This window comes from Pogona vitticeps, chromosome 4, assembly GCF_051106095.1.
Source record: "Pogona vitticeps strain Pit_001003342236 chromosome 4, PviZW2.1, whole genome shotgun sequence".
Taxonomy (NCBI): Eukaryota; Metazoa; Chordata; class Lepidosauria; order Squamata; family Agamidae; genus Pogona; species Pogona vitticeps.
The window spans coordinates 49,113,256-49,133,794 of record NC_135786.1 but is presented as its reverse complement, the minus strand read 5'-3'; the positions used below and the strand labels follow the sequence as shown (position 1 = coordinate 49,133,794).

Below are 20,539 nucleotides of genomic sequence, written 5' to 3'. Positions count from 1 at the left end.
TGGCAATAGCAAGGTAAGATGGAGATCACAGATTCCTTCCTTCTTTTTTAAAAGACCAGTTGAAAGTCTCTCCTCTTTGCTGTGACCTCTGTAAATCTGTTTATGGTCTTATGAAAGACATGAACATCACTATAAGAGCTTCTTTATACTCTGCCTTCAATGATAAACCAAGCTCAAGGCAGCTCATAGGAGAGGTTTATATAATATTCCAGCATTTCATTAGAATTCAAGCTAAACAATTACAAGTTAAAACAGAATTTAAATAGGCATATTAAAATAGGCAAATCAAAATATATCATAATAAGAAAAGTGTATTGAAATTACCCATTAACACCAATGCCTAGCAACACATTTTTTTTTTAAAATGCACCAAACGGTGGCAAAAATGGATCTGATCCAAACCTTAATGTTGTCCCCAGAAACACCACTCCTTAGATCAGATGTTTTATACTGCATCTCCCCCACCCAATTCCAGCTGTGTAAGGACTCATTTTGGTTTGGATTTTGTTTTTGTTTTTTTGCTGAGGTGTGTCTGCTTTTTAAACTGGACTGTGGGCAATGCACAGTGGCTACTGGGGCACTGTTTCAGTTGTCCCTTCATCCAGTCTGTCAAGGTTGCATGTTTTTTTATGAATAGTGTTGTATAATTGAGAGGTTGTATGAGTGAAAAGTCATAAAACAGTGGCTTGTGACCTGCAACATATGGGATATCCATTAGATGTCACTGCAGGGCACTCACCAAATAGCAATATGGAATGCACTGCATTTATGTACTAACTGAAAGTTGCTGAAACATACATTTAGATTGCAAACCTGGCAGAATATATTGATGTATCAAGCTATTCTAGTTATCTAGCAGATTGCAAACATACCAAATAGGTCACCAAGCCATTCACATAGATGCCAAAGTCCTAACTTAGCACATCGCACAATTAGCACACAGCTCTATTAGAAGATTGTAAGGAAAGTAAAGTCAATATGAAATAATATACAGCACTCAAAATCAATAAATCACGACATTCCTAAATAATCATTTTAGCAAGCTGCCAATTGTGTGTGGGGATATAAACATGATAAGGAAAGGCAAAACAGATTAAGACAGTATAAAAATGCACAGATGTGAAACAGCACTAGCGGAAGCAGGAAGCAGAAGCAGGCAAGATTGAAAGGCCACTTAACATGGGGTTTCCTCCATGAATCATGCTGGTTGGACCAGGTAAATGTTCTCTGTGTATAATATAGTAATCTATGTTTTACATTCACGTATTTTTATTTTTATGATCTGTGACAATTTTGGATGTGTTCTTTGACGGAAACTTTTTTTTTTACTGTCTCTGTTATGCTCCTGAATTTTTGGAACATGATTTAAGCATTTTGCGTGCAACTTTTGTTGCTACTTTTGCAACTTTATGATTTTTTTGTACTTGAAGCATCTTTGCCTGTAACTTTTTACAATTACACCTTATTGAATTTTGGATGATATACTGTAAGCAGTTTTGCTTGTAACTCTGTACAATTTAAAGGATTTGGATTTTTTTTATTTGATGTAAGTATCTGGGCCTGTAACTTCCAGTGGTTGCAAGTTTTAAACTTTTTGCGTATAAGATACTATGTAGATTACTAAAACTTATAAAAAGGCAGCCTGATGTTTCCTGAATTGTTTTTCAACTGAACGAATAAAATGTGACCATCTAGAGAAGAACTGCCTTTACTGTGGGTGGAACAGTGACTTGCTTTCATTCTCTGAAGAGAGATAAAACATTTAGACAATGTACTATACCTTGATACTCAGATGGGCTTTAATATGATTGCCATACTTATCTGATCTGACACTGAAAACAAATCCTTAGTAAGGGAATGTCTGAGCAACCTCCCACAGGCTTAACTACCAAAGAGTGCTTGTCTGAGGACAAGTTTGTTTTTACCATGCCTTTCTTCTTGAAAAGGACCCAAGGCAGTTTGCAAGATGGAAAGACAGTATTTGAAGTTGGAAACAATTGAGTATACAATGGTGGTTCACATAATTCAAAGATAATATTTAAAGCCAAGAACAATAAAGAGGCATCTTACATAATTAAAAGACAATGTTAGAGCTAAGAACAATAAATATACAATTATTATGTTTTTTTAAAAAAAATCACTTTGAGAAATTTAAAATACAACAATGGAAAACACAAGTGATACTAAAAATCCAATCAAAGTACTAATACATAACAATCCATGTAAAAATAAATAAACACACACAGGTAGCTAGCTACTGTGGAAAGGCTTGCTTGAAGAAAATGGTCTTTGCCTGTTTTCAGAAGGACAACAAAGATGTTTAATATGTTAAACTCCTTGGTTTGACAGGCTTGCCCTCCTTTCAGGTTTCTAAGCATCATTGTATTCTCCAGTGAATAATAGAAAAAGGAAAAGCATAAATAAGGAAAAGCACGAAAGCCACTTCCTGCTGACCCAGGATGCCAGATCAACAGCCCCAATCCCACCCAACCCCAAATCAAGCCATCACCGTTAGTCAGTGGCACATCCAGCCTGATGCTGATGCCATACATCTTGGTGCTGAGGATTCCCTGGCAATAAGGCATGCAGGGCTGGTGACCAACCAGCTTTAAGTCTTGTGTCATGCAGACAATTGAAACAGTACCAGTATTGGGGGTGCAAGGAAAGGTGAGCAAATGTGGACAAGCTTATGATTTGGTGGTAAAGGATAATAGGAAATGTAGAAAAGCAATACCTGCAGAGCCAAAGGTTCCCCACCTCTGTGCTAAACAAGACTCCATCCTGATTGTTTCTTCAGCGGCAAAATCATTCTTTTAGCTGGTGTCAGTCAAGGCCCCTCCCAAGCCAGGTGAAAATGAGCTACACAGAAGAACAGTGGGCAAATCTGTCACTTTTGGTCTTTGAGGCACCATAAGACTTGATGCTTTTCCTCTAGTCACTAGTCATTCTCACTCCCACTTTCTCTCACTTGCTCACTCGCTCATTTTCATTCTCTGAAAAAAAACTTCTCAAGCTGAACATGATGGTATTGCTCTTGCTGACCATATCTTGGGGTGCAATCCGTGAGTATTATACAACATCGTTTTTAAATACATTTTGTCTAATACTCATGGCAGAATTTGCCAGTAAGTTGATGCTCGATGTCTAGTACCTTTACCCAATGGACTGTGATTGCCAACATGATATTTAATTTTCTCCTTGAACGCTTTCTTTCCATTACAGAACTACTATTACTCCAGATGGCACTTTGATCATTCGGAATATTAGCAAGTCCGATGAAGGGAAGTATACCTGCTTTGCTGAGAATTTCATGGGCAAAGCAAACAGCACAGGAACTCTGTCAGTTCGAGGTAAGACATACATTCTTTTTCTGCTGTGGCCCAAATATAATGCAAAGGTCAACAAGACATTTTTGCCATTGTTTCTGCTTGGAAAGAGGAGGTTGTGCCATTAGTGCTACAATATTTTGTTTTGTTTTTTTATTAAACAATTAAAAATATTTTGTTAATTTTTTTACACAAACAGACCTTTTTTGCCAGTATGATGAGATAGACTTATGTGATTACTTCTTTGTATCTTCACGGTTTCTTTGTTCATATGTATGCCAATCTAGATCCAGAGGATGTTGTAATTCATCTTCATCTTTCTATCAAAGGACAGATGCCCTTTCTGTGTTATGTCAGTAGGATCTGATGCACACCAACAACTAAAATGTAACTAAAGGTTGTCTCATTTCTTCTTCCACAGATGCTACCAAAATAACTCTGGCGCCATCCAGTGCTGATATTAATGTGGGTGAGAATATCACCCTAAAGTGCCATGCGTCTCATGATCCAAGAATGGACCTCACGTTTACATGGTCCCTAGATGACTTTCTTATTGACTTGGGAAAGTCTGAAGGCCACTACAAGCGAGCAAGTGTGGTACGTATTGCATCTCCCACTCTGCACTACAGTCGCCATGGTCCGGAGAGAACTCAGGGCTCTTTTATTTCTAGTTCTTGTTCATTGATGTATTGTATATCATCATTTCCTAGCACCCAAGATTAGGCAGACAGAATCCTGATTTGTACTGCGTCTATTTCCTTTTAAACATGTGTTGCACCATTCCAAGGGTAGCTATAACTTTTATTCTTCTCTCCCATTCATAGAGAGAGAATATTGGAGATCTTATGATTCTGAATGCTCAGCTGAAACATGCTGGCAGATATACTTGTACAGCCCAGACAGTGGTGGACAGTGCTTCTGAGTCAGCTATCCTAGTTGTAAGAGGTAATGTGTCCTTCATTTCTTCTGCCTTGGGAGTGCTCGGCCAAAGACATCGTTCTCTTTATTTGCTCCTGCTTTCACTACCTGAAAGTCAAACCCATTTTAATTTTTGGGAGGCATCTCTGATCTCTTTACAGCAGTCCAGCAGGTGGAAATTGGTACCCTCTGGTAGTGAGGGCTTCCCAGTTAAATGGCATGTACCAGTAGCATCTCATTTATGAATTGGTTACATTCAAAACCAAAAAGAAGGGTGTGAGATCTTACTGAAAACATTTTTTCTGTTCTTTATGAATAAAACAGGGAAATATTTTGGTAACATTTGATTAAAATTTGGTAAAGGTGACAGGGCCAATCTAACAGGCATTTAGATCTAGTGGGAAGTTCAACTACTTTTCTCAAAAGACACACAATTGAGGCTCACAGATTTTTATAATGTGAAAGACCAGCCCAGTGGCAATCTAGATCGGGTTGGGCAGCCTGCAGCTCTGTAGATATTATTGGAACACAATGCCCCTCAACCCTAGACATCATAGCCAATGATGAGGGATGACAGGAATTGTAGTTCAGAAACATATGCAGCACCACATGTTGCTAGCCCCAATCTAGATAAAGATATTACTGTATGTCACAAGACATAACATTTTGCATAGTTGTTTATAAGCAAGCTGAAAATGCCTAGCTGAAATGGAATGTGTTGTTCTTTTTACTTAAAAGCAAATATAGAAATAAAAAACCCTTGAAATAAAACAGGAAACAGTATAGCATTTAGAACTCTGTCTACAAATGGATTTTCTCCATCCATGACTCCTATTTATAAACATTTGTTCTGGATTTGTTTTTTGGTTGCTGAGTTTAAGAAGTTCTATTCATGAAATGGTCAACTATCTCCAGCCTCTCATACATAAAATAAATTAATAAGAAGCAAGGGAATTCATGGACCATTATTGAATATTACTCAGTATTAGCATTATTCAAGCAAGTGTTACATGCTCAGATTCCTGTATTAAAACCAAGGCACTGAAATATAGCATTTAATGTGCTAAACAAATTGTTGGGTTTATAATGCAATCTCATGCACAGAGACATTGGAATAAGCTTGAATGAACATAATGAGACTCACCTGAAATTAGTGCTGTGGCATTCTAGATGAAATCATGAAATGGATTAATCATAACTACTATAAAAATAACAAGGTAGTAGTAGTAGACAGAATATAGCTATGGGTGAGAATTCTTGTCATGAAGCAAGAACAACTAAATATTATTGTTTCTGTTGTTTCTTTCTAATAGGTCCTCCAGGACCTCCTGGGGGACTGGTGGTAAGGGACATCAAAGACACCTCTGTGCAACTGAGCTGGAGTCGAGGCTTTGATAACCACAGCCCAATAGCTAAATATGTCATCCAGGCCCGCACTCCACTCACCCCCAAATGGAAGCAAGTGCGCACCAGTAAGTGTCTTGAGGGCAGTGACCCACACTAAATATGGTCCAACTATGCTTCTCTTCTCTTCTTTAGCACTGTTTGCTCTATTTGTTCTATTCTTCTGCTTTTTGGGTTATAGATCCTGCAAACATTGAAGGTAACTCAGAGATGGCCCAAGTGGTCAACCTCATCCCATGGATGGATTATGAATTTCGGGTCCTGGCCAGTAACATCCTTGGTGTTGGAGAACCCAGTGTACCATCTGCCAAGATCCTCACCAAAGAGGCTGGTAAGTACATGTTTTTCCAGAAAGGTTGTGTGTGTATGTGTGAAAGAGAAGGGAAGGGGAGAGATTGAGCTTGAGAAAGAGAGACAGAGATGAGCTACATCGTGCTGGCAGAAACCTCATAAGTAGAAATTCTACTTTTGTTCCACTAGATATCACCAATTGCTGCTTACTTTTTTCAATATACAATTTGCACAGATTTCACATTTTCATGGGAACTGGATCAATTTTCTAAGAAAACCCTTACATTGTTTTGCATTTATTCAACTGAAATGTTTTGAGGGCTTCCATACATATTCTAAAGAGTTATAACTTAAGTGCTTGTTAGTAAGGCTACATAGTGAAACAATCTGGACAACCATCTATAGGAAACTCTGACTCAATGATCTGCGGTTTAAAATCCCTTATAGTATAACTGATGACATGATGCTTTTCCTTTTTCTTATTTTTTGCTTTCTAATTTAATATGTGTTTTTGTTTCTTATTGGGGAACATGACAGCCCCTACTGTTGCACCATCTGGGCTTAATGGAGGAGGAGGAGCACCTGGAGAACTCATCATCAACTGGACGGTAAACTGGCCACACAAACTGGGTGTTTTCATTGCTAACTGTGGGGAAGCTGGATTACTTCACTGTATTTTATGTAGAAATAAAGTTGGGAGGGTAGTTTGGTATTTTTGATGGTCTGTGGCATTACTAGAGAATTCCAGGAGCAGAACTTTGACCCAAGATCTGCCCAGATTGTCCACACTTGATATAAAATAAAAACTGGAGTACTCTGATAAAATACTAGCACATATACATGTTGCAGTTTCCATAGGAATGAAATAAACTATCCCTGATAAATGATCTAGTGATCTCTGCCCATCCTGTAGTGCTTTAAAATAGAACTTGTGTTTTGAGTCTCTGCTATGGCCTGTCCTGTGGTAATCAGGATCACAGTGTTGGAAGTGAAGATTCAAAAACATGGTGCCTATGCTTCATACATTGAGGTATTCTAAACATTTCAAGTTAGGTGGATGTTCCTCAGCTATTTTCAGCACTGTATCCATGTGATGATAATTCATTGGTAGCAGGATTTGGAAATGTTGTTGAACCTCAGCTCCATGTTGGCTTGGGACTCTAGTTGCTATAGGGATTAAAAAAATAATATTTTCAACCTTTGCAAGTTATGTGGATGAATGTATAAATATCAATGTTCACTGAAGTGTGTGTGTTTGTGTGTGTATCCATGTGTCAATGTTACCATATAAGGTGCTATTATTTTTTTGAAGGATCAAATAGTTATTTTAGTGTATCTCTATTTTTAAAAGTCCATTTGACTTTATACTGTGTCGATTGAATCCAGATTTTATTCCTCACATTCTTTTCTTTCAATTGATCTGGATACATTGCTATTGTATATGCAGATCACTCTGTAGCATGTGACATGAAAATCTTAACCAGACCAAAGTTGTAGGATATTCCTTTAATGGTCATTCCCCCCCCCCTTCATTCTTATTTTGTCTATATCTTAGCCAATGCAACGGGAGTACCAAAATGGAGACGGCTTTGGATATAAGCTTGCTTTCCGGAAAGAAGGCACCCAGGGCTGGAAGACAGCAACTGTGCCCCATGCAGAATCACTGCATTATGTTTATCGCAATGAGAGTATTGCACCTTATACACCATTTGAAGTGAAGATCAGGGCCTTCAACAAGAAGGGAGAAGGACCAGAGAGTTTAGTATCCATCATATACTCTGCTGAAGAAGGTAAGCTAAGACATAAGGGTGAATATTCTATAGAATAATACTTTGTCTCAGTCAGATTTCCTTTTCCAGCTTCTTGGAACACTGAAGTAAGCTAATAAGCAGTATTTTGATGGAGATTTTTATCTGATCTTTGTTTGATAAATTTGTCTAAGATTGGATTGGGCAACAACTGAAGGGCTTTCCCCATTAAACTGTTATCATTTTACTGTGATAGAACCAAGAGTGGCTCCCTCTAACGTTACAGTCAAGGCAGTAATGGCCACAGAAATGGATGTTTCTTGGGATCCTGTGGAGCACCATGACATGAACAGAGTCCTACTGGGCTATGAGGTAAGAGGTGGGAAGGACTGGATCTGGAATGGAATTCAGGTCAAATGCATCACCCCCTTCCTCCTCTCTGAAGGAGATACTTATTTGTCATGTCTTCTTGTGGAGCAGCCAACCCAGGCTGTTCCTGAGAGATAGTCTGATGCACCTCAAGAAAAGCACTTCAATAGTTGAGGAACTCAGATCCCTCTGTATTGCTGACTTCAGATCCGGTACTGGAAACACAGTGACAAAGAAGAGGCTGCTGACAGAGTGAGGACAGCAGGTCTTGTCACCTCAGCCCACGTAACAGATCTCCACCCCAACACCAAATACCATGTGGCAGTCAGGGCATACAACCGAGCAGGGACTGGGCCACCCAGTCCACCCACCAGTTTCATGACAACAAAGCCACGTAAGTAAGCATTAGATCAAATGGCAATTGCCTGCCTGTTCTTAAAGTTCTTCAATTCCTTGTATTATATGTGTGTGTTGTTTCCTATGGGTTGTGTCCAGATTCAAGAACATGGAACAGGGTTGGTGGAAGTTGATTTCCTCATCTCTTCCTCCTTCTTCTGCACATACATCAGGAATGAGAAGCATATGGCTCTCTGGAAGTTGTTAGGCTGCAGCTCCCATCAGGCCTGGCCAACATAGTAAATAGTGAAAATTGCTGAGAGTTGCAATCCACAACTGGATGGATGCACTTTGCCAACTTCTGACTCTGCCATAGGGGACTATAGCAGAGGGGTCCCATGACATCACCATTGATTTTTTCCTTTACTCATTTCTCCTGACATCTCCCTTGAAATGCAGCAGTTCCACTGCAACATGCCCAGGGAGTCATCCCTGCTCACTAATACCATACAAGTGAGATGCACACTCCCCAGGTGGTCACACATATATCTCTGACACCGTCATCTTAAGCCCAGCTATCTCCTTATTTGCTCTGCTAGCTTAGAAGGTTACCAAAGGACAACAATGCCCAAACTTTTTCTAAGTACTCATGGTCTGCACAGATGTGAGCATTACTCTATACTGCTGCTGACTGCTAAGTATCATTTAATAAAACTAAATTTAAATGAATAGTAGAAAGAACTGTACTTAGAACAAACAGGATGGGAATATAAGTAAAACCTAATTAAATAAACAGATCCCAAATTCTTCAGGCCTTCTGCAAAGACATGCTTGAACTCATGGGAAACACACATTTGTAGGATGGATATAGGATGCATGTGTTTAAATTCCAGCCATCTTTCATGAAGGCAGGGGGGATAACTAGGTACATGCATAGTTCACTTACAGGGAGTTATATGTCAAATCCAGAGCACCAGAAGGTATACATCAGGGTATAGGATGCCCCCCTCCAAATTGGTCTTTAGACCACTCTTTGCTTCCTGTTGTCTCAGCATAACTCTATATCCATTTGTATCTTTTAAGCACCAGGAAGGCCCCCTGGTAATATCTCCTGGAAGTTTTCCAGTTCCAGTGTGAGCATCAAGTGGGACCCCGTGGTTGCCAAGGCAGATGAGTCTGCTGTCACTGGGTACAAGGTACTGGTAATGTGTTTCAAGTTCTTCCTCCTGGCAGAGAGTATGCTATATAGCAAGTCAGGGCAATATATGATCCCCTGTCAGACATCTTGGGGTGGATAGGAAAAGTTCCTTCCTTCATTTCAAATCAGGCTCTGCAACCAAAATCTTGGTGCTGTATTTGAGGAGCAGCTTTACATTTTCCTTGGGCTGTTCCAACTTATAGGCTAAAATCCTATGCCTCTTGATTTGTAAGTCCCATTGAACTACATAGGCCTCGTCTTCAGCATCATTTGAGAGTTCTTCTTTTGTGGTATTGAAAAATGAGAGTTATTGTAGTGTTCTTTGGTGGCATTGGAAAAGGCATGCTGCCCCTGTGACTACTCATCTGTAAACTGGCTGGAAAGTGCCTTAAACATTAAAAGAACAGCAGCAATAGTAAGCACAAATTGCCTTTATTTATAGATGCTGTACCAGCCGGACTCGCACTCAATTCCTATTCTATACATAGCCAACAATAACCGGATTGAGATCCCAGTTCCGGAGGATTCCACTCGTGCAGTAGTGCAGATTAGAACAACTGGTCCAGGTGGAGATGGAGTGCCAGCAGAGGTGCGGATCCTCAGAAACAGTGGTGCGTCTGCTCTTCTCTTTTCTCTTTATTCTGTGCTTATCCTGTAGGCTGAACTTTCCAGTTTCAAAATGGTGGCATCTGCTGCCTTTAGGAAGCAGGCATATTTGTTCTCTCCTCATTGTTTCACTTGGTTTTCTGTCTAGATGTGACACTGAAAAAAAATAACAGGAGTGAATGCTTCGGTACCAGATCTTTTCATTCTTTCTGTGTTGGTGGTCAATAACACTGGGACAATTTGTTGTTTGCACCTTCAAATTGGCTCTTACTGTACTTCCGGTCACTTTCCCTATCTGGACAGCTTTTAAATGCTGCTCAGTTAAAAATCTCACAATTTGGTTTTGTAGTCCAGTACAAACTACTATCCTAAAATGCAGTCTCAGTCAATTGAGGATAGTATCAATTAAATTTTGTTAACCATTGTACATCTCCTTTCCACCCTCACCTTGTGTGCTGTTTTATTACCTTCCAAGCACCAGATTATTTGCCTGGATAGGAAGAGGCTAATAAACAATGAGGACTTTGGTCCAGTTGGAGGACATGAATCCAGTGCAATACTGAAGTGCAGCAATAAAGGAATACAAAAATATGTAGAGGAACAAAGATAGAGGATTCAAAATCAGAAGTACTTAGAGTACATGTGAACAGAAGTAGAACTATGGAATAGCACCATCCTCTGCTTTTGCCATTCAGGATGAAAAAGTAAACTGGAAATGTAAAAGTAGCAGAAAACATGCTGTGGTTGGAGGCATTGGAGGTTATAAGATCAGTCTGTAGCTCCTCCAGTTTAAAAGATGAGGAAACCCCCAGAGAAAGTTAGAAGGCATCCAGTGAGGCTCCCACTGTTGTTTCCAAATGAAATGACCATGATTTATTCCAGTAGCCACTACCACTGCCTCTTAAGTAGTTTGCTTGGCATATCAAGAGGATGCCTGTTAGCATCTCTGCACTGAAAACCAAACACACCCTCTGAATCTATGGAGAATTTCCTTCTGTCTCTTCCTGAGAAATATGACTTAGACAAAGCAGCAGGCTCAGGTACTTCAAAGTCAATTAAAGTTTATTAATCATGTATAATTACTGTATACTCTTGGAAACAGGCTGTACATCATAGGTGCCACAGGGATGCCTCAATGTCCAGTATCATATATCACTTCCTTCAGCTGGAAGAATGGCAAGATAGAAATCTCACATCAATTGTAGTTAAAGTTAAGCAAAAATAAATGTTACATCCTTCCTGTTGAGACTTTGGGAGTTGATAGTCCCCTGTGTTTCTGCCACACACCACTCATATAAAAAGTGATTAATGTGCTAAAGTGTGTCTGATCACATTTTTCCAGTGCTTCTGATTGGCTAGCTCCCTTTGATTGGAGATTTCATCACTGGAAGTCTGACTAGTATTATAAGACTAGTATTAAAGGTGGATCTATCTAAGACACTATAAGCCTGCTTTGTAGGATGAATGGTAAGCATCATGCTACCATCCTGCCATTGTTGCATTTCACTCCCTCTGTTTTCCCAGGCCAGATCTTAATAAGTTGCCCCATGGTCCACCTCTTACACTTACCATTCCTTGCCCCAGTCACATCCCTTAAGCTGTAATATCTCTCACAGGCTGTGGGTCTGTTGCAAACCACACACCATCAGAGAGCCATGTGATCAATTGATCCCTTCCCGTCTTCTCCCTCCTTCCAGCAGCCCAGAACAAACTAACACAGAGAAAACACAGCAATTGAAATGATTTCCAGCCATCTGTTAAAAGTTGTGAGTGTGCTTGCAATATTTTTGATTTACATTTCTTAAATACTGATTTTAAATTTTAATAATGTCTAGTCCCTGTTGGACTTCAGTTTAACTAATTATAAAAATGAATCAATATTTTTTCCCAAGCTCTGGGACAGAGGGTATTTTCTCCTCATTCAACTCTGTGGTGGCAGTGGTCACAGTATGGGGAGGTACAAGGGGTTGGGGAGGGCACAGCCCCTGTAGCTGACCATGACGGAGGACTCTAAAATTTAATCCACTGGCTCTCCATGTCTGTTTCTCTAGAGCAGTGGTTTCCAGCCTTGGGTACCCAGATCTTCTTGAACTAAAGCTCCTAAAAGCCTTCACCACTAGCTGTGCCGGCCGGGATTTTTGGGAATATCTGGAGGCTCAAGATTAGGAACCACTGCGAGTGCCATGTAGAGAAGTGATGAAGCCGTCCCAGATTCAGATGTCATGGAACCCATCTGAAGAATCTTTTAATATATATGGAGAATCTTGCCTTCCCAAGTCAGTAAATAATTTTGACCACATCATTAGGTGCATGAATTCAGCCATAATGTTGACTTGTGGCAGTGTGTGTGCAGAAATATAATGTGCATTTTGTGGAACTCTGAAATTGGTAGAAGCAATGTTGATGGAGAAATCAGGCTCTGGGTAAGACTTAGTGACATTAGTTTGAAAATTATGTTAATTCTCAAGATAACAGCAATTGAGAAACTGAGGTAAACATGCAGAAATAGGACTCAACTGGAAACTATAAGCAGTGGTATAGTGAAGTCATGACTTTCTGGATCAAGACTACAGGATTCTATGATGGCCAGAGAGGATGATGTAATCTGCCAATCTCTCCTCCAGGTTTCCATTTTCTCTCTGAGTTTAGTTTTAATCCTCAGAATACTGAGCATCTGCACTTCACAGTTTACCACTGCATCACAGGCTATAAAATATTTCTACCTGGTGGGGAAATAAAACACACGAAAAGGATCTTGTCAGTACAGTTTTTATAAACCAAGTGCCTAGAAAGCAACAGAGTGAAATAGATGCTTTATATTAGGACATCCATTATAATATTAAGTCTGTACCTTCTGGTCTTTCCACAACAATACTGGAATATAAAATCAGTCGTGATTTTGGGATGCCTATCTGCCTTCAACATAGCAGCAGAGCTTGGAAATGTCAGGGCTAGATTTAATGCATTACATTAAGCCATTAAAGGAAAACATTGATTCATTCACATTAAAGAGATATTTATGAAATTACCATAATGGATTAATTATTGATAAAACTATTAATCATTTATTTTTAAAATAAATTAAAATTACTAAAAATGGCCCAAATGCCATATTACCTCCTCATAACACATTAAAATAGCATGAACTATTAATTGTTAATCAAAACATTATTGTCGTTGGAACATTTTTATGAACTTTGGGTAACAAATGAATTTTCAACAAATTCTTTCCAAGGTGTGCATGGTATTTAGGTTCTGCTCAAAGGTAAGTGCACAGCAGAAACATTCCAAACACCAGAACCCGCTGTTTTTCAAACCAAGGTCATCCCCCACTCCATCTCTTTGTAACTTAACAGAGCTTTCTTTCTTACAGGAACAAGTATGATGGTGAAAGATTCTGCAAGCCGTCCAGTTGCACAGACAGTGGTTGCCCTGACTCACTCACTAGTAATGTTTGCTCTGATTGGCTCTTTGGAGCTCTGATAGTAGCTTCCATAATGGAGGATTCCGGATTAGGACTCCTCCTAATTAAGCTGGAGCAAGTCAAGAATTGACCATTAGGACTACGGATTTATACTACCAATTTCTACCACAGCTGCTGTACTGCAGAGAGTGGCTGAACAGAACTGAAGAGGAAAATACACATTTTCTTTCTTTCTTTTCTAGAAAATAGGACATTTCATACAAGACCTGAGTCTTTAATCAAAGATTTTTTTAAAAAAACAAATGAACAAAAGGATGAATTCTGAATGAATTCTCTGGATGTCTCATATTCTTCTGCCTTACAAAGCCATGTGCAAAAGTGATCAAGACTCTAAAAACTTGATATTTTCCTCCTTTTTTTAAATAAACCAAACCAGAATAAAGTATCTTTTAGGGAAGGCTTTCATAATGATGAGTATGCTCTGTACCATTGCCAGCTTATTGAACCAAGGACTCTGGCGTTCTGACTTAAAGGAAAACTTGCAATGTGACAGACAGTATTAGCTACATGACCACCTTTGATGACAACTCGCTGAAGCAGGGAAAGCCAGTGGAAGCTGACAGTCATCTGACGACCAGGAAAGTTATTCAACTGCTCTACTTAACGTCTTCTCTATCAACATCATCCAAGTTAATTTGTAACATTAAAACACATCAGCAGAGCATCATCCTGTATGTTATGCAAGCTGGAATCATCTTCCTGGATACAGGTGCTGTGCTACCTCTTTCCTTTTCTTCAAATTCATCTTCAACACATAGCTTTCTCACTTGATTTTTAAGCTTTTCCCTTCATGCTCATTTTCATCTGTGATCTCATTAAAAAGATGAAACTGTTGCGCTCTGTCATTTATCCTCTGCCAACACTTTCTACTTCACTTCTTCATTCTTCTCCCTATTACCTTAAACTGTGAGTTTCATGGGGTTAGATAAATCACTGTTGTTGTCTTTTCCCGTGTACCTTTGTGAGGGCCACCTGTACAACTGTAGAATTAATTGACCATAATTGCAAAGATAAATAAAGCCCCAAAATCATTTTGAAGAGATTCAGGGTCAAAGTCAATACTTCCTGGGATATAATTCACATATTTTCTCCCTCACAGCAGGATGTCCTTGGAGATATGTGCCATAATGACCAGAGTTGTAAATAAAGCCCATGTTTACCTTCCAGTGACCAATCAAAACCCAGCATGCTCAAGTTGGGAGGAGGAGGCCTACAGAAAGAGTTCATAGAGCCATGGGTCATGTATTGTCCAAAGCTGCTCTACTCATCAGTAGGGGTTCAATGGGGTTTATTTCTGAGTTGAAGTACAGGATTTTTTTTTGTTAAATGGGATTTTGGATGGGGTTCAGGCTGGTAGACTGGCTGAATGGATTTCCTTGCAAGGCGCTTTTCTACCTCCTTCAGCTCCCACTGGTGAAGATTGGTGTGAGAACAGTACAAATCCTCTTCCAACATTCATCTTTGACTAACAAAACAGCAGGAGCTAACTTGCCTGTTGGTCCAAAGTCTTAAATGGGAGAATGTTCACCAAAAGTGATTATCTGATGACCACATCATCCCTTTATATTGCTTTGTTTTTAAATCTTTCAAATGGCCTAGCAAAGAAGTGGGAGCTTATGTAGCCACAGCTACACAGAATCATAAAAATTGCACAATTCTATAATTCTGTGTTTTCATCAGTGCTGATGCTTGAGTCACAGCAGGGCACTGTTTCAGGAGATAGAAGATAAGACAGCCTCTCCTCTTCCTCTTGAATCCCCTTTAAAAGAATTCAAGGGGAAGAGGAGACCCTTTAAATGAATTATGGTAAGATTACTTTACAGTGCTTGATTTTATGATTTTTTTAATTAAAAGTTTATAATCCTCTGTGAACTCTTAAATTTTTTAGAGGAAAGATGGGATAAGAAATAGAAAGAAAGAAAGAAAACTGTTACATTCATTGTCTAGTTTTCTAAGTTAGAGAGCCTCAAGAGTTAGAACAGTTACTCACTATTTATTCAAGGTAATTATGAAGTAATCCAATCATAATTTAATAAGCTAAAATCACTAGTCATTATCAAAAGAGAAGTATGTTTTCAATACCTTTTTCCTTTCCTAATACAACAGACCAGAATCAAAGTGGCTTTTGATTATAATCAAATCAATTTACAGCCCTTTTTTTAAAAAAAGTTGCACTTTCCCCATTATAGTAATTGGTATGTGTTTTGATTTCTCGACTATCATTCAATGTTATGTCCAAGGTGCTGAACCTATTTATTTACAGTTTAGTACCATAGGGACATGGTGGCGCTGCGGGCTAATCCGTAGAAGCCTGTGCTGCAGAGTCAGAAGACCAGCAGTCATAAGATCAAATCCACACGACGGAGTGAGCTTCCGTCACTTTGTGCTAGCTCCTCACCAACCTAGCAGTTCGAAAGCATGTAAATGCGAGTAGATAAGTAGGTACCACCTCGGTGGGAAGGTAAAATGGCATTCCCTAGTCACGCTGGCCATGTGACAACGAAAACTGTCTTCAGACAAGTGCTGGCTCTACAGCTTGAAAACGGGATGAGCACCGCCCCCTAGAGCTGGACACGACTGGACTAAAAATATCAAGGGGAACCTTTTACCTTACCTTGCATAGCTTTTGTAAAATTCAGACTAAAATTTGGAGGCTTTGCAACTGGGCAAGGGCCATTTTGGCAAATGGACTGTGCAAACAGGTATGGACAGTAAGTATTCCTGTCCTCCTGGCCAGAGATGGTGTCTTGCCTTTGACAAACAGAAGCACCATGTGCTTTACAAACAGTTTTTGTAGGTCAAGATGTTTGTAAAAGCATAACTTTATAAAAATTAAATGAATGAATCAATGGATGCTTCAGAATTAGACATCTGTTTATTTATAGATTACAGGCCCAGGACCGCGCGCCTAACAGCGCGCGAAATTCTCAAATTTTATATTTGGCCTTAATATGGTAAATAGGACAGCCAATGAGATTTGCACAAGCCGGGTAGTCAGGAAAGTTTTAAGGATCAGATCATACTTTTGCACTATTAAAGAGCAGGCCGGGTAGGTGGGGCTCGTCAGCCATGGAAGGCAGCCCATCTAGGAGAAGGAAAACTCCGATTTCAAACCTCCACTGCCTTGTGGCTATATCCACTCATGGAAAAGGCTTCAGGAGTTAACCTCGAGGCAAAATCCGGAGCTGGAGTCCCGAAGGCAGCATGTGTCGTTCTGCCAACTCCTGCGACATTGCTGGAACCAGTTGTATTGGCTCTTGCCTTTCCATTGGACCATTTCAGCAATGTGGAGAGGGGGGATCTGCTGCTTGGGTAACAGCCTATCCTCCATATTACCTTACCCAGGCTTCATGCTCTGGAGAGGACACTCCTCGATTCAGAGCATGTTACCATAGTCTCTCGAGACTGAAGGATGCCTATGCAAACAGGCATCTCCTCTCTACCTATACAAGTATTTTTTGGCAACGGGTCATTGCCAGCAGCAATGGTCCAAGAAAACCTTATGCTGAGGACAGCACTGCCTGATTTTAATTCTACATTTCTTGCCCTCTATAAAGATGCATTATTTCAGTTCAGTAATCCAGTTCAGATGAAGGAGACGATGCTTGTACAAGGGGAAGACTACCTGAGTCTCATGCATGTAGATTCTCCTGTTTTCTTATAGAGGAAGAAATTGAAACTCCATCTGTTCAAGTAACCTGTGCATTGTCCAGAGAATTCTATTGTTCTGTTGCTGTTGCTGTTGCTATACGCCATCAAGTTGATTCCACTGAATTAGTGACCTCTGAGATGTCCTATCATTAACACTCCTGCTCAAGTCTTGCAAAGGAAAGGCTGTGGGTGCCTTTATTGAGTCAGTACATCTAATGTCTTCCTCATCTACTGCTGCCTTTTACTTTGCCCAGCACTATTGTCTTTTCCAGTGAGTCTTGTCCTTTCATAATATGTTCAAGATATAACCCCATCAATTTAGTCATTTTCCTTTCTAAAGCAATTATTAGTATTATTATTTATTAACTTCCTCTATAGCCTTCAAAGACTCTCTGCAAAGGATGTAGTGGACCCAAAAAGGCAGAGAAGCAAAATCTAGGATTGAGGTGAAAGTACTGGGAGACTACAAGGGGGCAGAGATGCCAAGAATTAGTGCAAGGCAACTGGGATTTTGACCCAAGGCACTGAAATTTTAAGAATACAAAAATTTGCTGCTGGCACAGCACAAAGATGCCTGCTCTAAGTGTCTTTAATGTCTCCAGTTGCTCCACCATTGATAAAATACAACTCATATGAGCTGAGCATAGAACTTAGAAGGCAGTCGTGCTCTTAGACCAGCCCACCTCTCAGTTCTTCCATCTTGTCCTTGCATATGCCAATCTGATGAGATCTAAGCTGAGCTAGTAGGGCAGCAAAACCCAAGGCACCAAATATTGCTACATATAGCACTGCCAGTGGGTTTCTGTACTTGGTTCATCATGCACTCTGGAGCACCATGTACGCACAAACATCTTATTACCCAGGAAGCTGTGATGGCACAAATCGAGTGGTCGATTTGATCAGATGAGTGGGATATAAATCAAATAAATAAATAAATAGAGACAAGTGCCCAAACTGAAGGCAATGTGACACTCAAAAATCAAACCTCCTCCTCCACCAATGCAATTCATATCCCTTACTGAAGATCTGGAGATGCAGATCAACTCCCAGAGATGTCAGCCAGTGCCCAGAGACCTTGCATGCAACTAAGAATGGGATTTTTGAACCATAAACAGATACGTTCCTTGAATTCAGCCCTCGTGGAAACTGTGGCTACTTTAAGGGTACAAGGTTTTTGTTCTTTTTCTCCAGCAAAAGCAAGGGAAAGGGAGGGGAAATGTCCAAGAACTAAGATCCAGGCAGCCCTGGAAGCTTAATCATATTAATAAATGCCTCATGGGCTAATCAAATTGCCTGGCTCTAAGAGCTTACATTGTGATAGGATAAGGCAGTGGTCATATAAGGAAGAGAGGGTGGTCCTGGAATGTCTAACTTTTGGAAAACACCGTAAGTCCAGATGCCATATCTGTATATTTTGTAAATATTGAGATGATCTCCATATTGTCCTGCAGTGATGATCAATATACTTGTGGAAACAAAAATTGTCTGTATCTTTTCAGATAAACCCATTGAATCCATTTCTGACTGATAGGTCAACACTTACATGAATCCCCTTGATTCAAAGGATCTACTCTAGTTGGAGTTAGCAAATGGATTTTAGACCATCAGGTTTGATGGGCCTGTTCACACTTGCATGTACATCACATGCAACCTACACAGGAGAAAGGGTCAGTCCACATACTCTTTTTCATTCTCCAGCCTCACAATCACCAACCTCCAGTGGGCTGCAACAGAAGCTTGTGCCAGTTGCCATTATCTCTCCTTTAGCTTAGCTTTTTTTTACCTTAAATTTTGCCTGTGCTGATATTTATGCTGTTTCTCCGTAGACTTGGCTTCTTTCTCAGGTACGTACTATGAAATGAATGTTCCAGAAGATTTTTCATGGGGACAGGCCTTTTGTTGCTTTTGTGTGTGTGTGGTAGCTGCTCCTGCTCTCTGCCTCCTCCCAGTTTTTACTTCCACAAGTTCCTAACATGGAGGGAGACCCAGTTTATGAAATCCATTATTAAGCTGATGACTCTAGTCCTCCTTCAAAAGCAAGGAGTTAACTAAAATGCTCAGGAAATTATTTTCTATGGGCAATGATTCTTTGATATGCTTACTTACTCTTTGAATTATGATCTACTGCATCTTTGGAATATCATTTTCAATATGCATTACATCACAGGAGTTGTTTTGCTCCTATTCAAGCATTTTTGAGGCCTTGCTGAAGTGGCCAAATGAAGATATTGCTAGAGACCTACAATGTACATAAGTAACTCACCTCATTGGCTTTCAAACATTGCAGATTTTCAGACTGCAGAGAATGGAGATTATCAATAAATATGCTCAATTAACTTCCTGCAGGTTAAACACGATGAGAAAGTTAATTCTGATTGTATTTCCATGACCCATAGTTTATTGCTATGGGTCATGGAAATAGAATTAACTTTGGATGCAATCCACGTATCTGTCACTTATCAGGAATTCCTTTCCCCTATCACCAACTAGTTTCCACTGATAGAAGTCAGCTGACTTTTCTAAGGGATTTTCACGAGCAAAACCTAACAAAATAGGAACATGCCAATCGAGTACTGATACACCAGGGGGCCCCGGCAGTTTGAAGCCAGTGAACATTTTTCAAATGTGGATAAGACCATTGTAGGCACCCTTCCAATATGGCTGCCACATAGAGATAGCATGGGTGCCATGGTCCAGTTTCAAAACACTCACTTCATAGAATGGTGAAGCTCAAAGAAAACAACTTGCCTCTAAAGCTATGAATTATTTCACCCAAGCTCTCCAACATAATGTAACTGGTCTTCTGTTCAGTCCATTAAAAAAACCAATCTTGGTATTAACAGTATCATCCTATGCATGTGTGCTCTAAGCCACTGGTTCTTAACCTTGGGTTACTCAGGAGTTTTGGACTGCAACTCCCAGAGGCCTTCACCACCAGCTGTCTTGACTGGGGTTTCTGGGAGTTGCAGTTCAAAAGCATCCCAGTAACAAAGGTTAAGAACCACTGCTCTAAGCAAGCAAGTTGCACCAAGTTCAAGCTGACTCTCAAGTATAGATAGCATTACAGCCTGGATGGTAAGCAGATTTACCCTCACAACTTCAATGATCTTGTGAGGTATGTCAGGCTGAGAGAGAGCGTATCTGGCCCAGAGTCACCTAGAGAGGGTCATGACTCAGTGGAGAGTAGAACCTGACCTTCTCAAGTTCC

At 39.9% G+C, this 20,539-nt stretch overlaps 1 protein-coding gene across 9 annotated transcripts in view; it reads left to right on the top strand.

Moving 5' to 3' along the window:
* CNTN2 (contactin 2) overlaps positions 1-14,722 on the top strand; it is a 67,354-nt gene extending 52,632 nt beyond the window's left edge. For 5 of the 9 annotated variants that reach the window (XM_020797246.3, XM_020797250.3, XM_020797236.3 and 2 more), the window contains exons 12-23: positions 3,223-3,350; positions 3,748-3,923; positions 4,151-4,271; positions 5,558-5,716; positions 5,830-5,979; positions 6,477-6,547; positions 7,495-7,729; positions 7,944-8,059; positions 8,264-8,450; positions 9,476-9,588; positions 10,033-10,201; positions 13,570-14,722. In XM_020797246.3, the coding sequence (XP_020652905.3) occupies positions 3,223-3,350; positions 3,748-3,923; positions 4,151-4,271; positions 5,558-5,716; positions 5,830-5,979; positions 6,477-6,547; positions 7,495-7,729; positions 7,944-8,059; positions 8,264-8,450; positions 9,476-9,588; positions 10,033-10,201; positions 13,570-13,679 (1,735 nt within the window). In that variant the 3' untranslated portion in view covers positions 13,680-14,722. Of the gene's footprint in view, positions 1-3,222; positions 3,351-3,747; positions 3,924-4,150; positions 4,272-5,557; positions 5,717-5,829; positions 5,980-6,476; positions 6,548-7,494; positions 7,730-7,943; positions 8,060-8,263; positions 8,451-9,475; positions 9,589-10,032; positions 10,202-11,893; positions 11,963-13,569 lie in introns of all 9 variants that reach the window. The other 4 variants (XM_078391882.1, XM_072997298.2, XM_078391881.1 and 1 more) reach the window with 2 other exon arrangements.
* Positions 14,723-20,539: the final 5,817 nt, after the last annotated feature.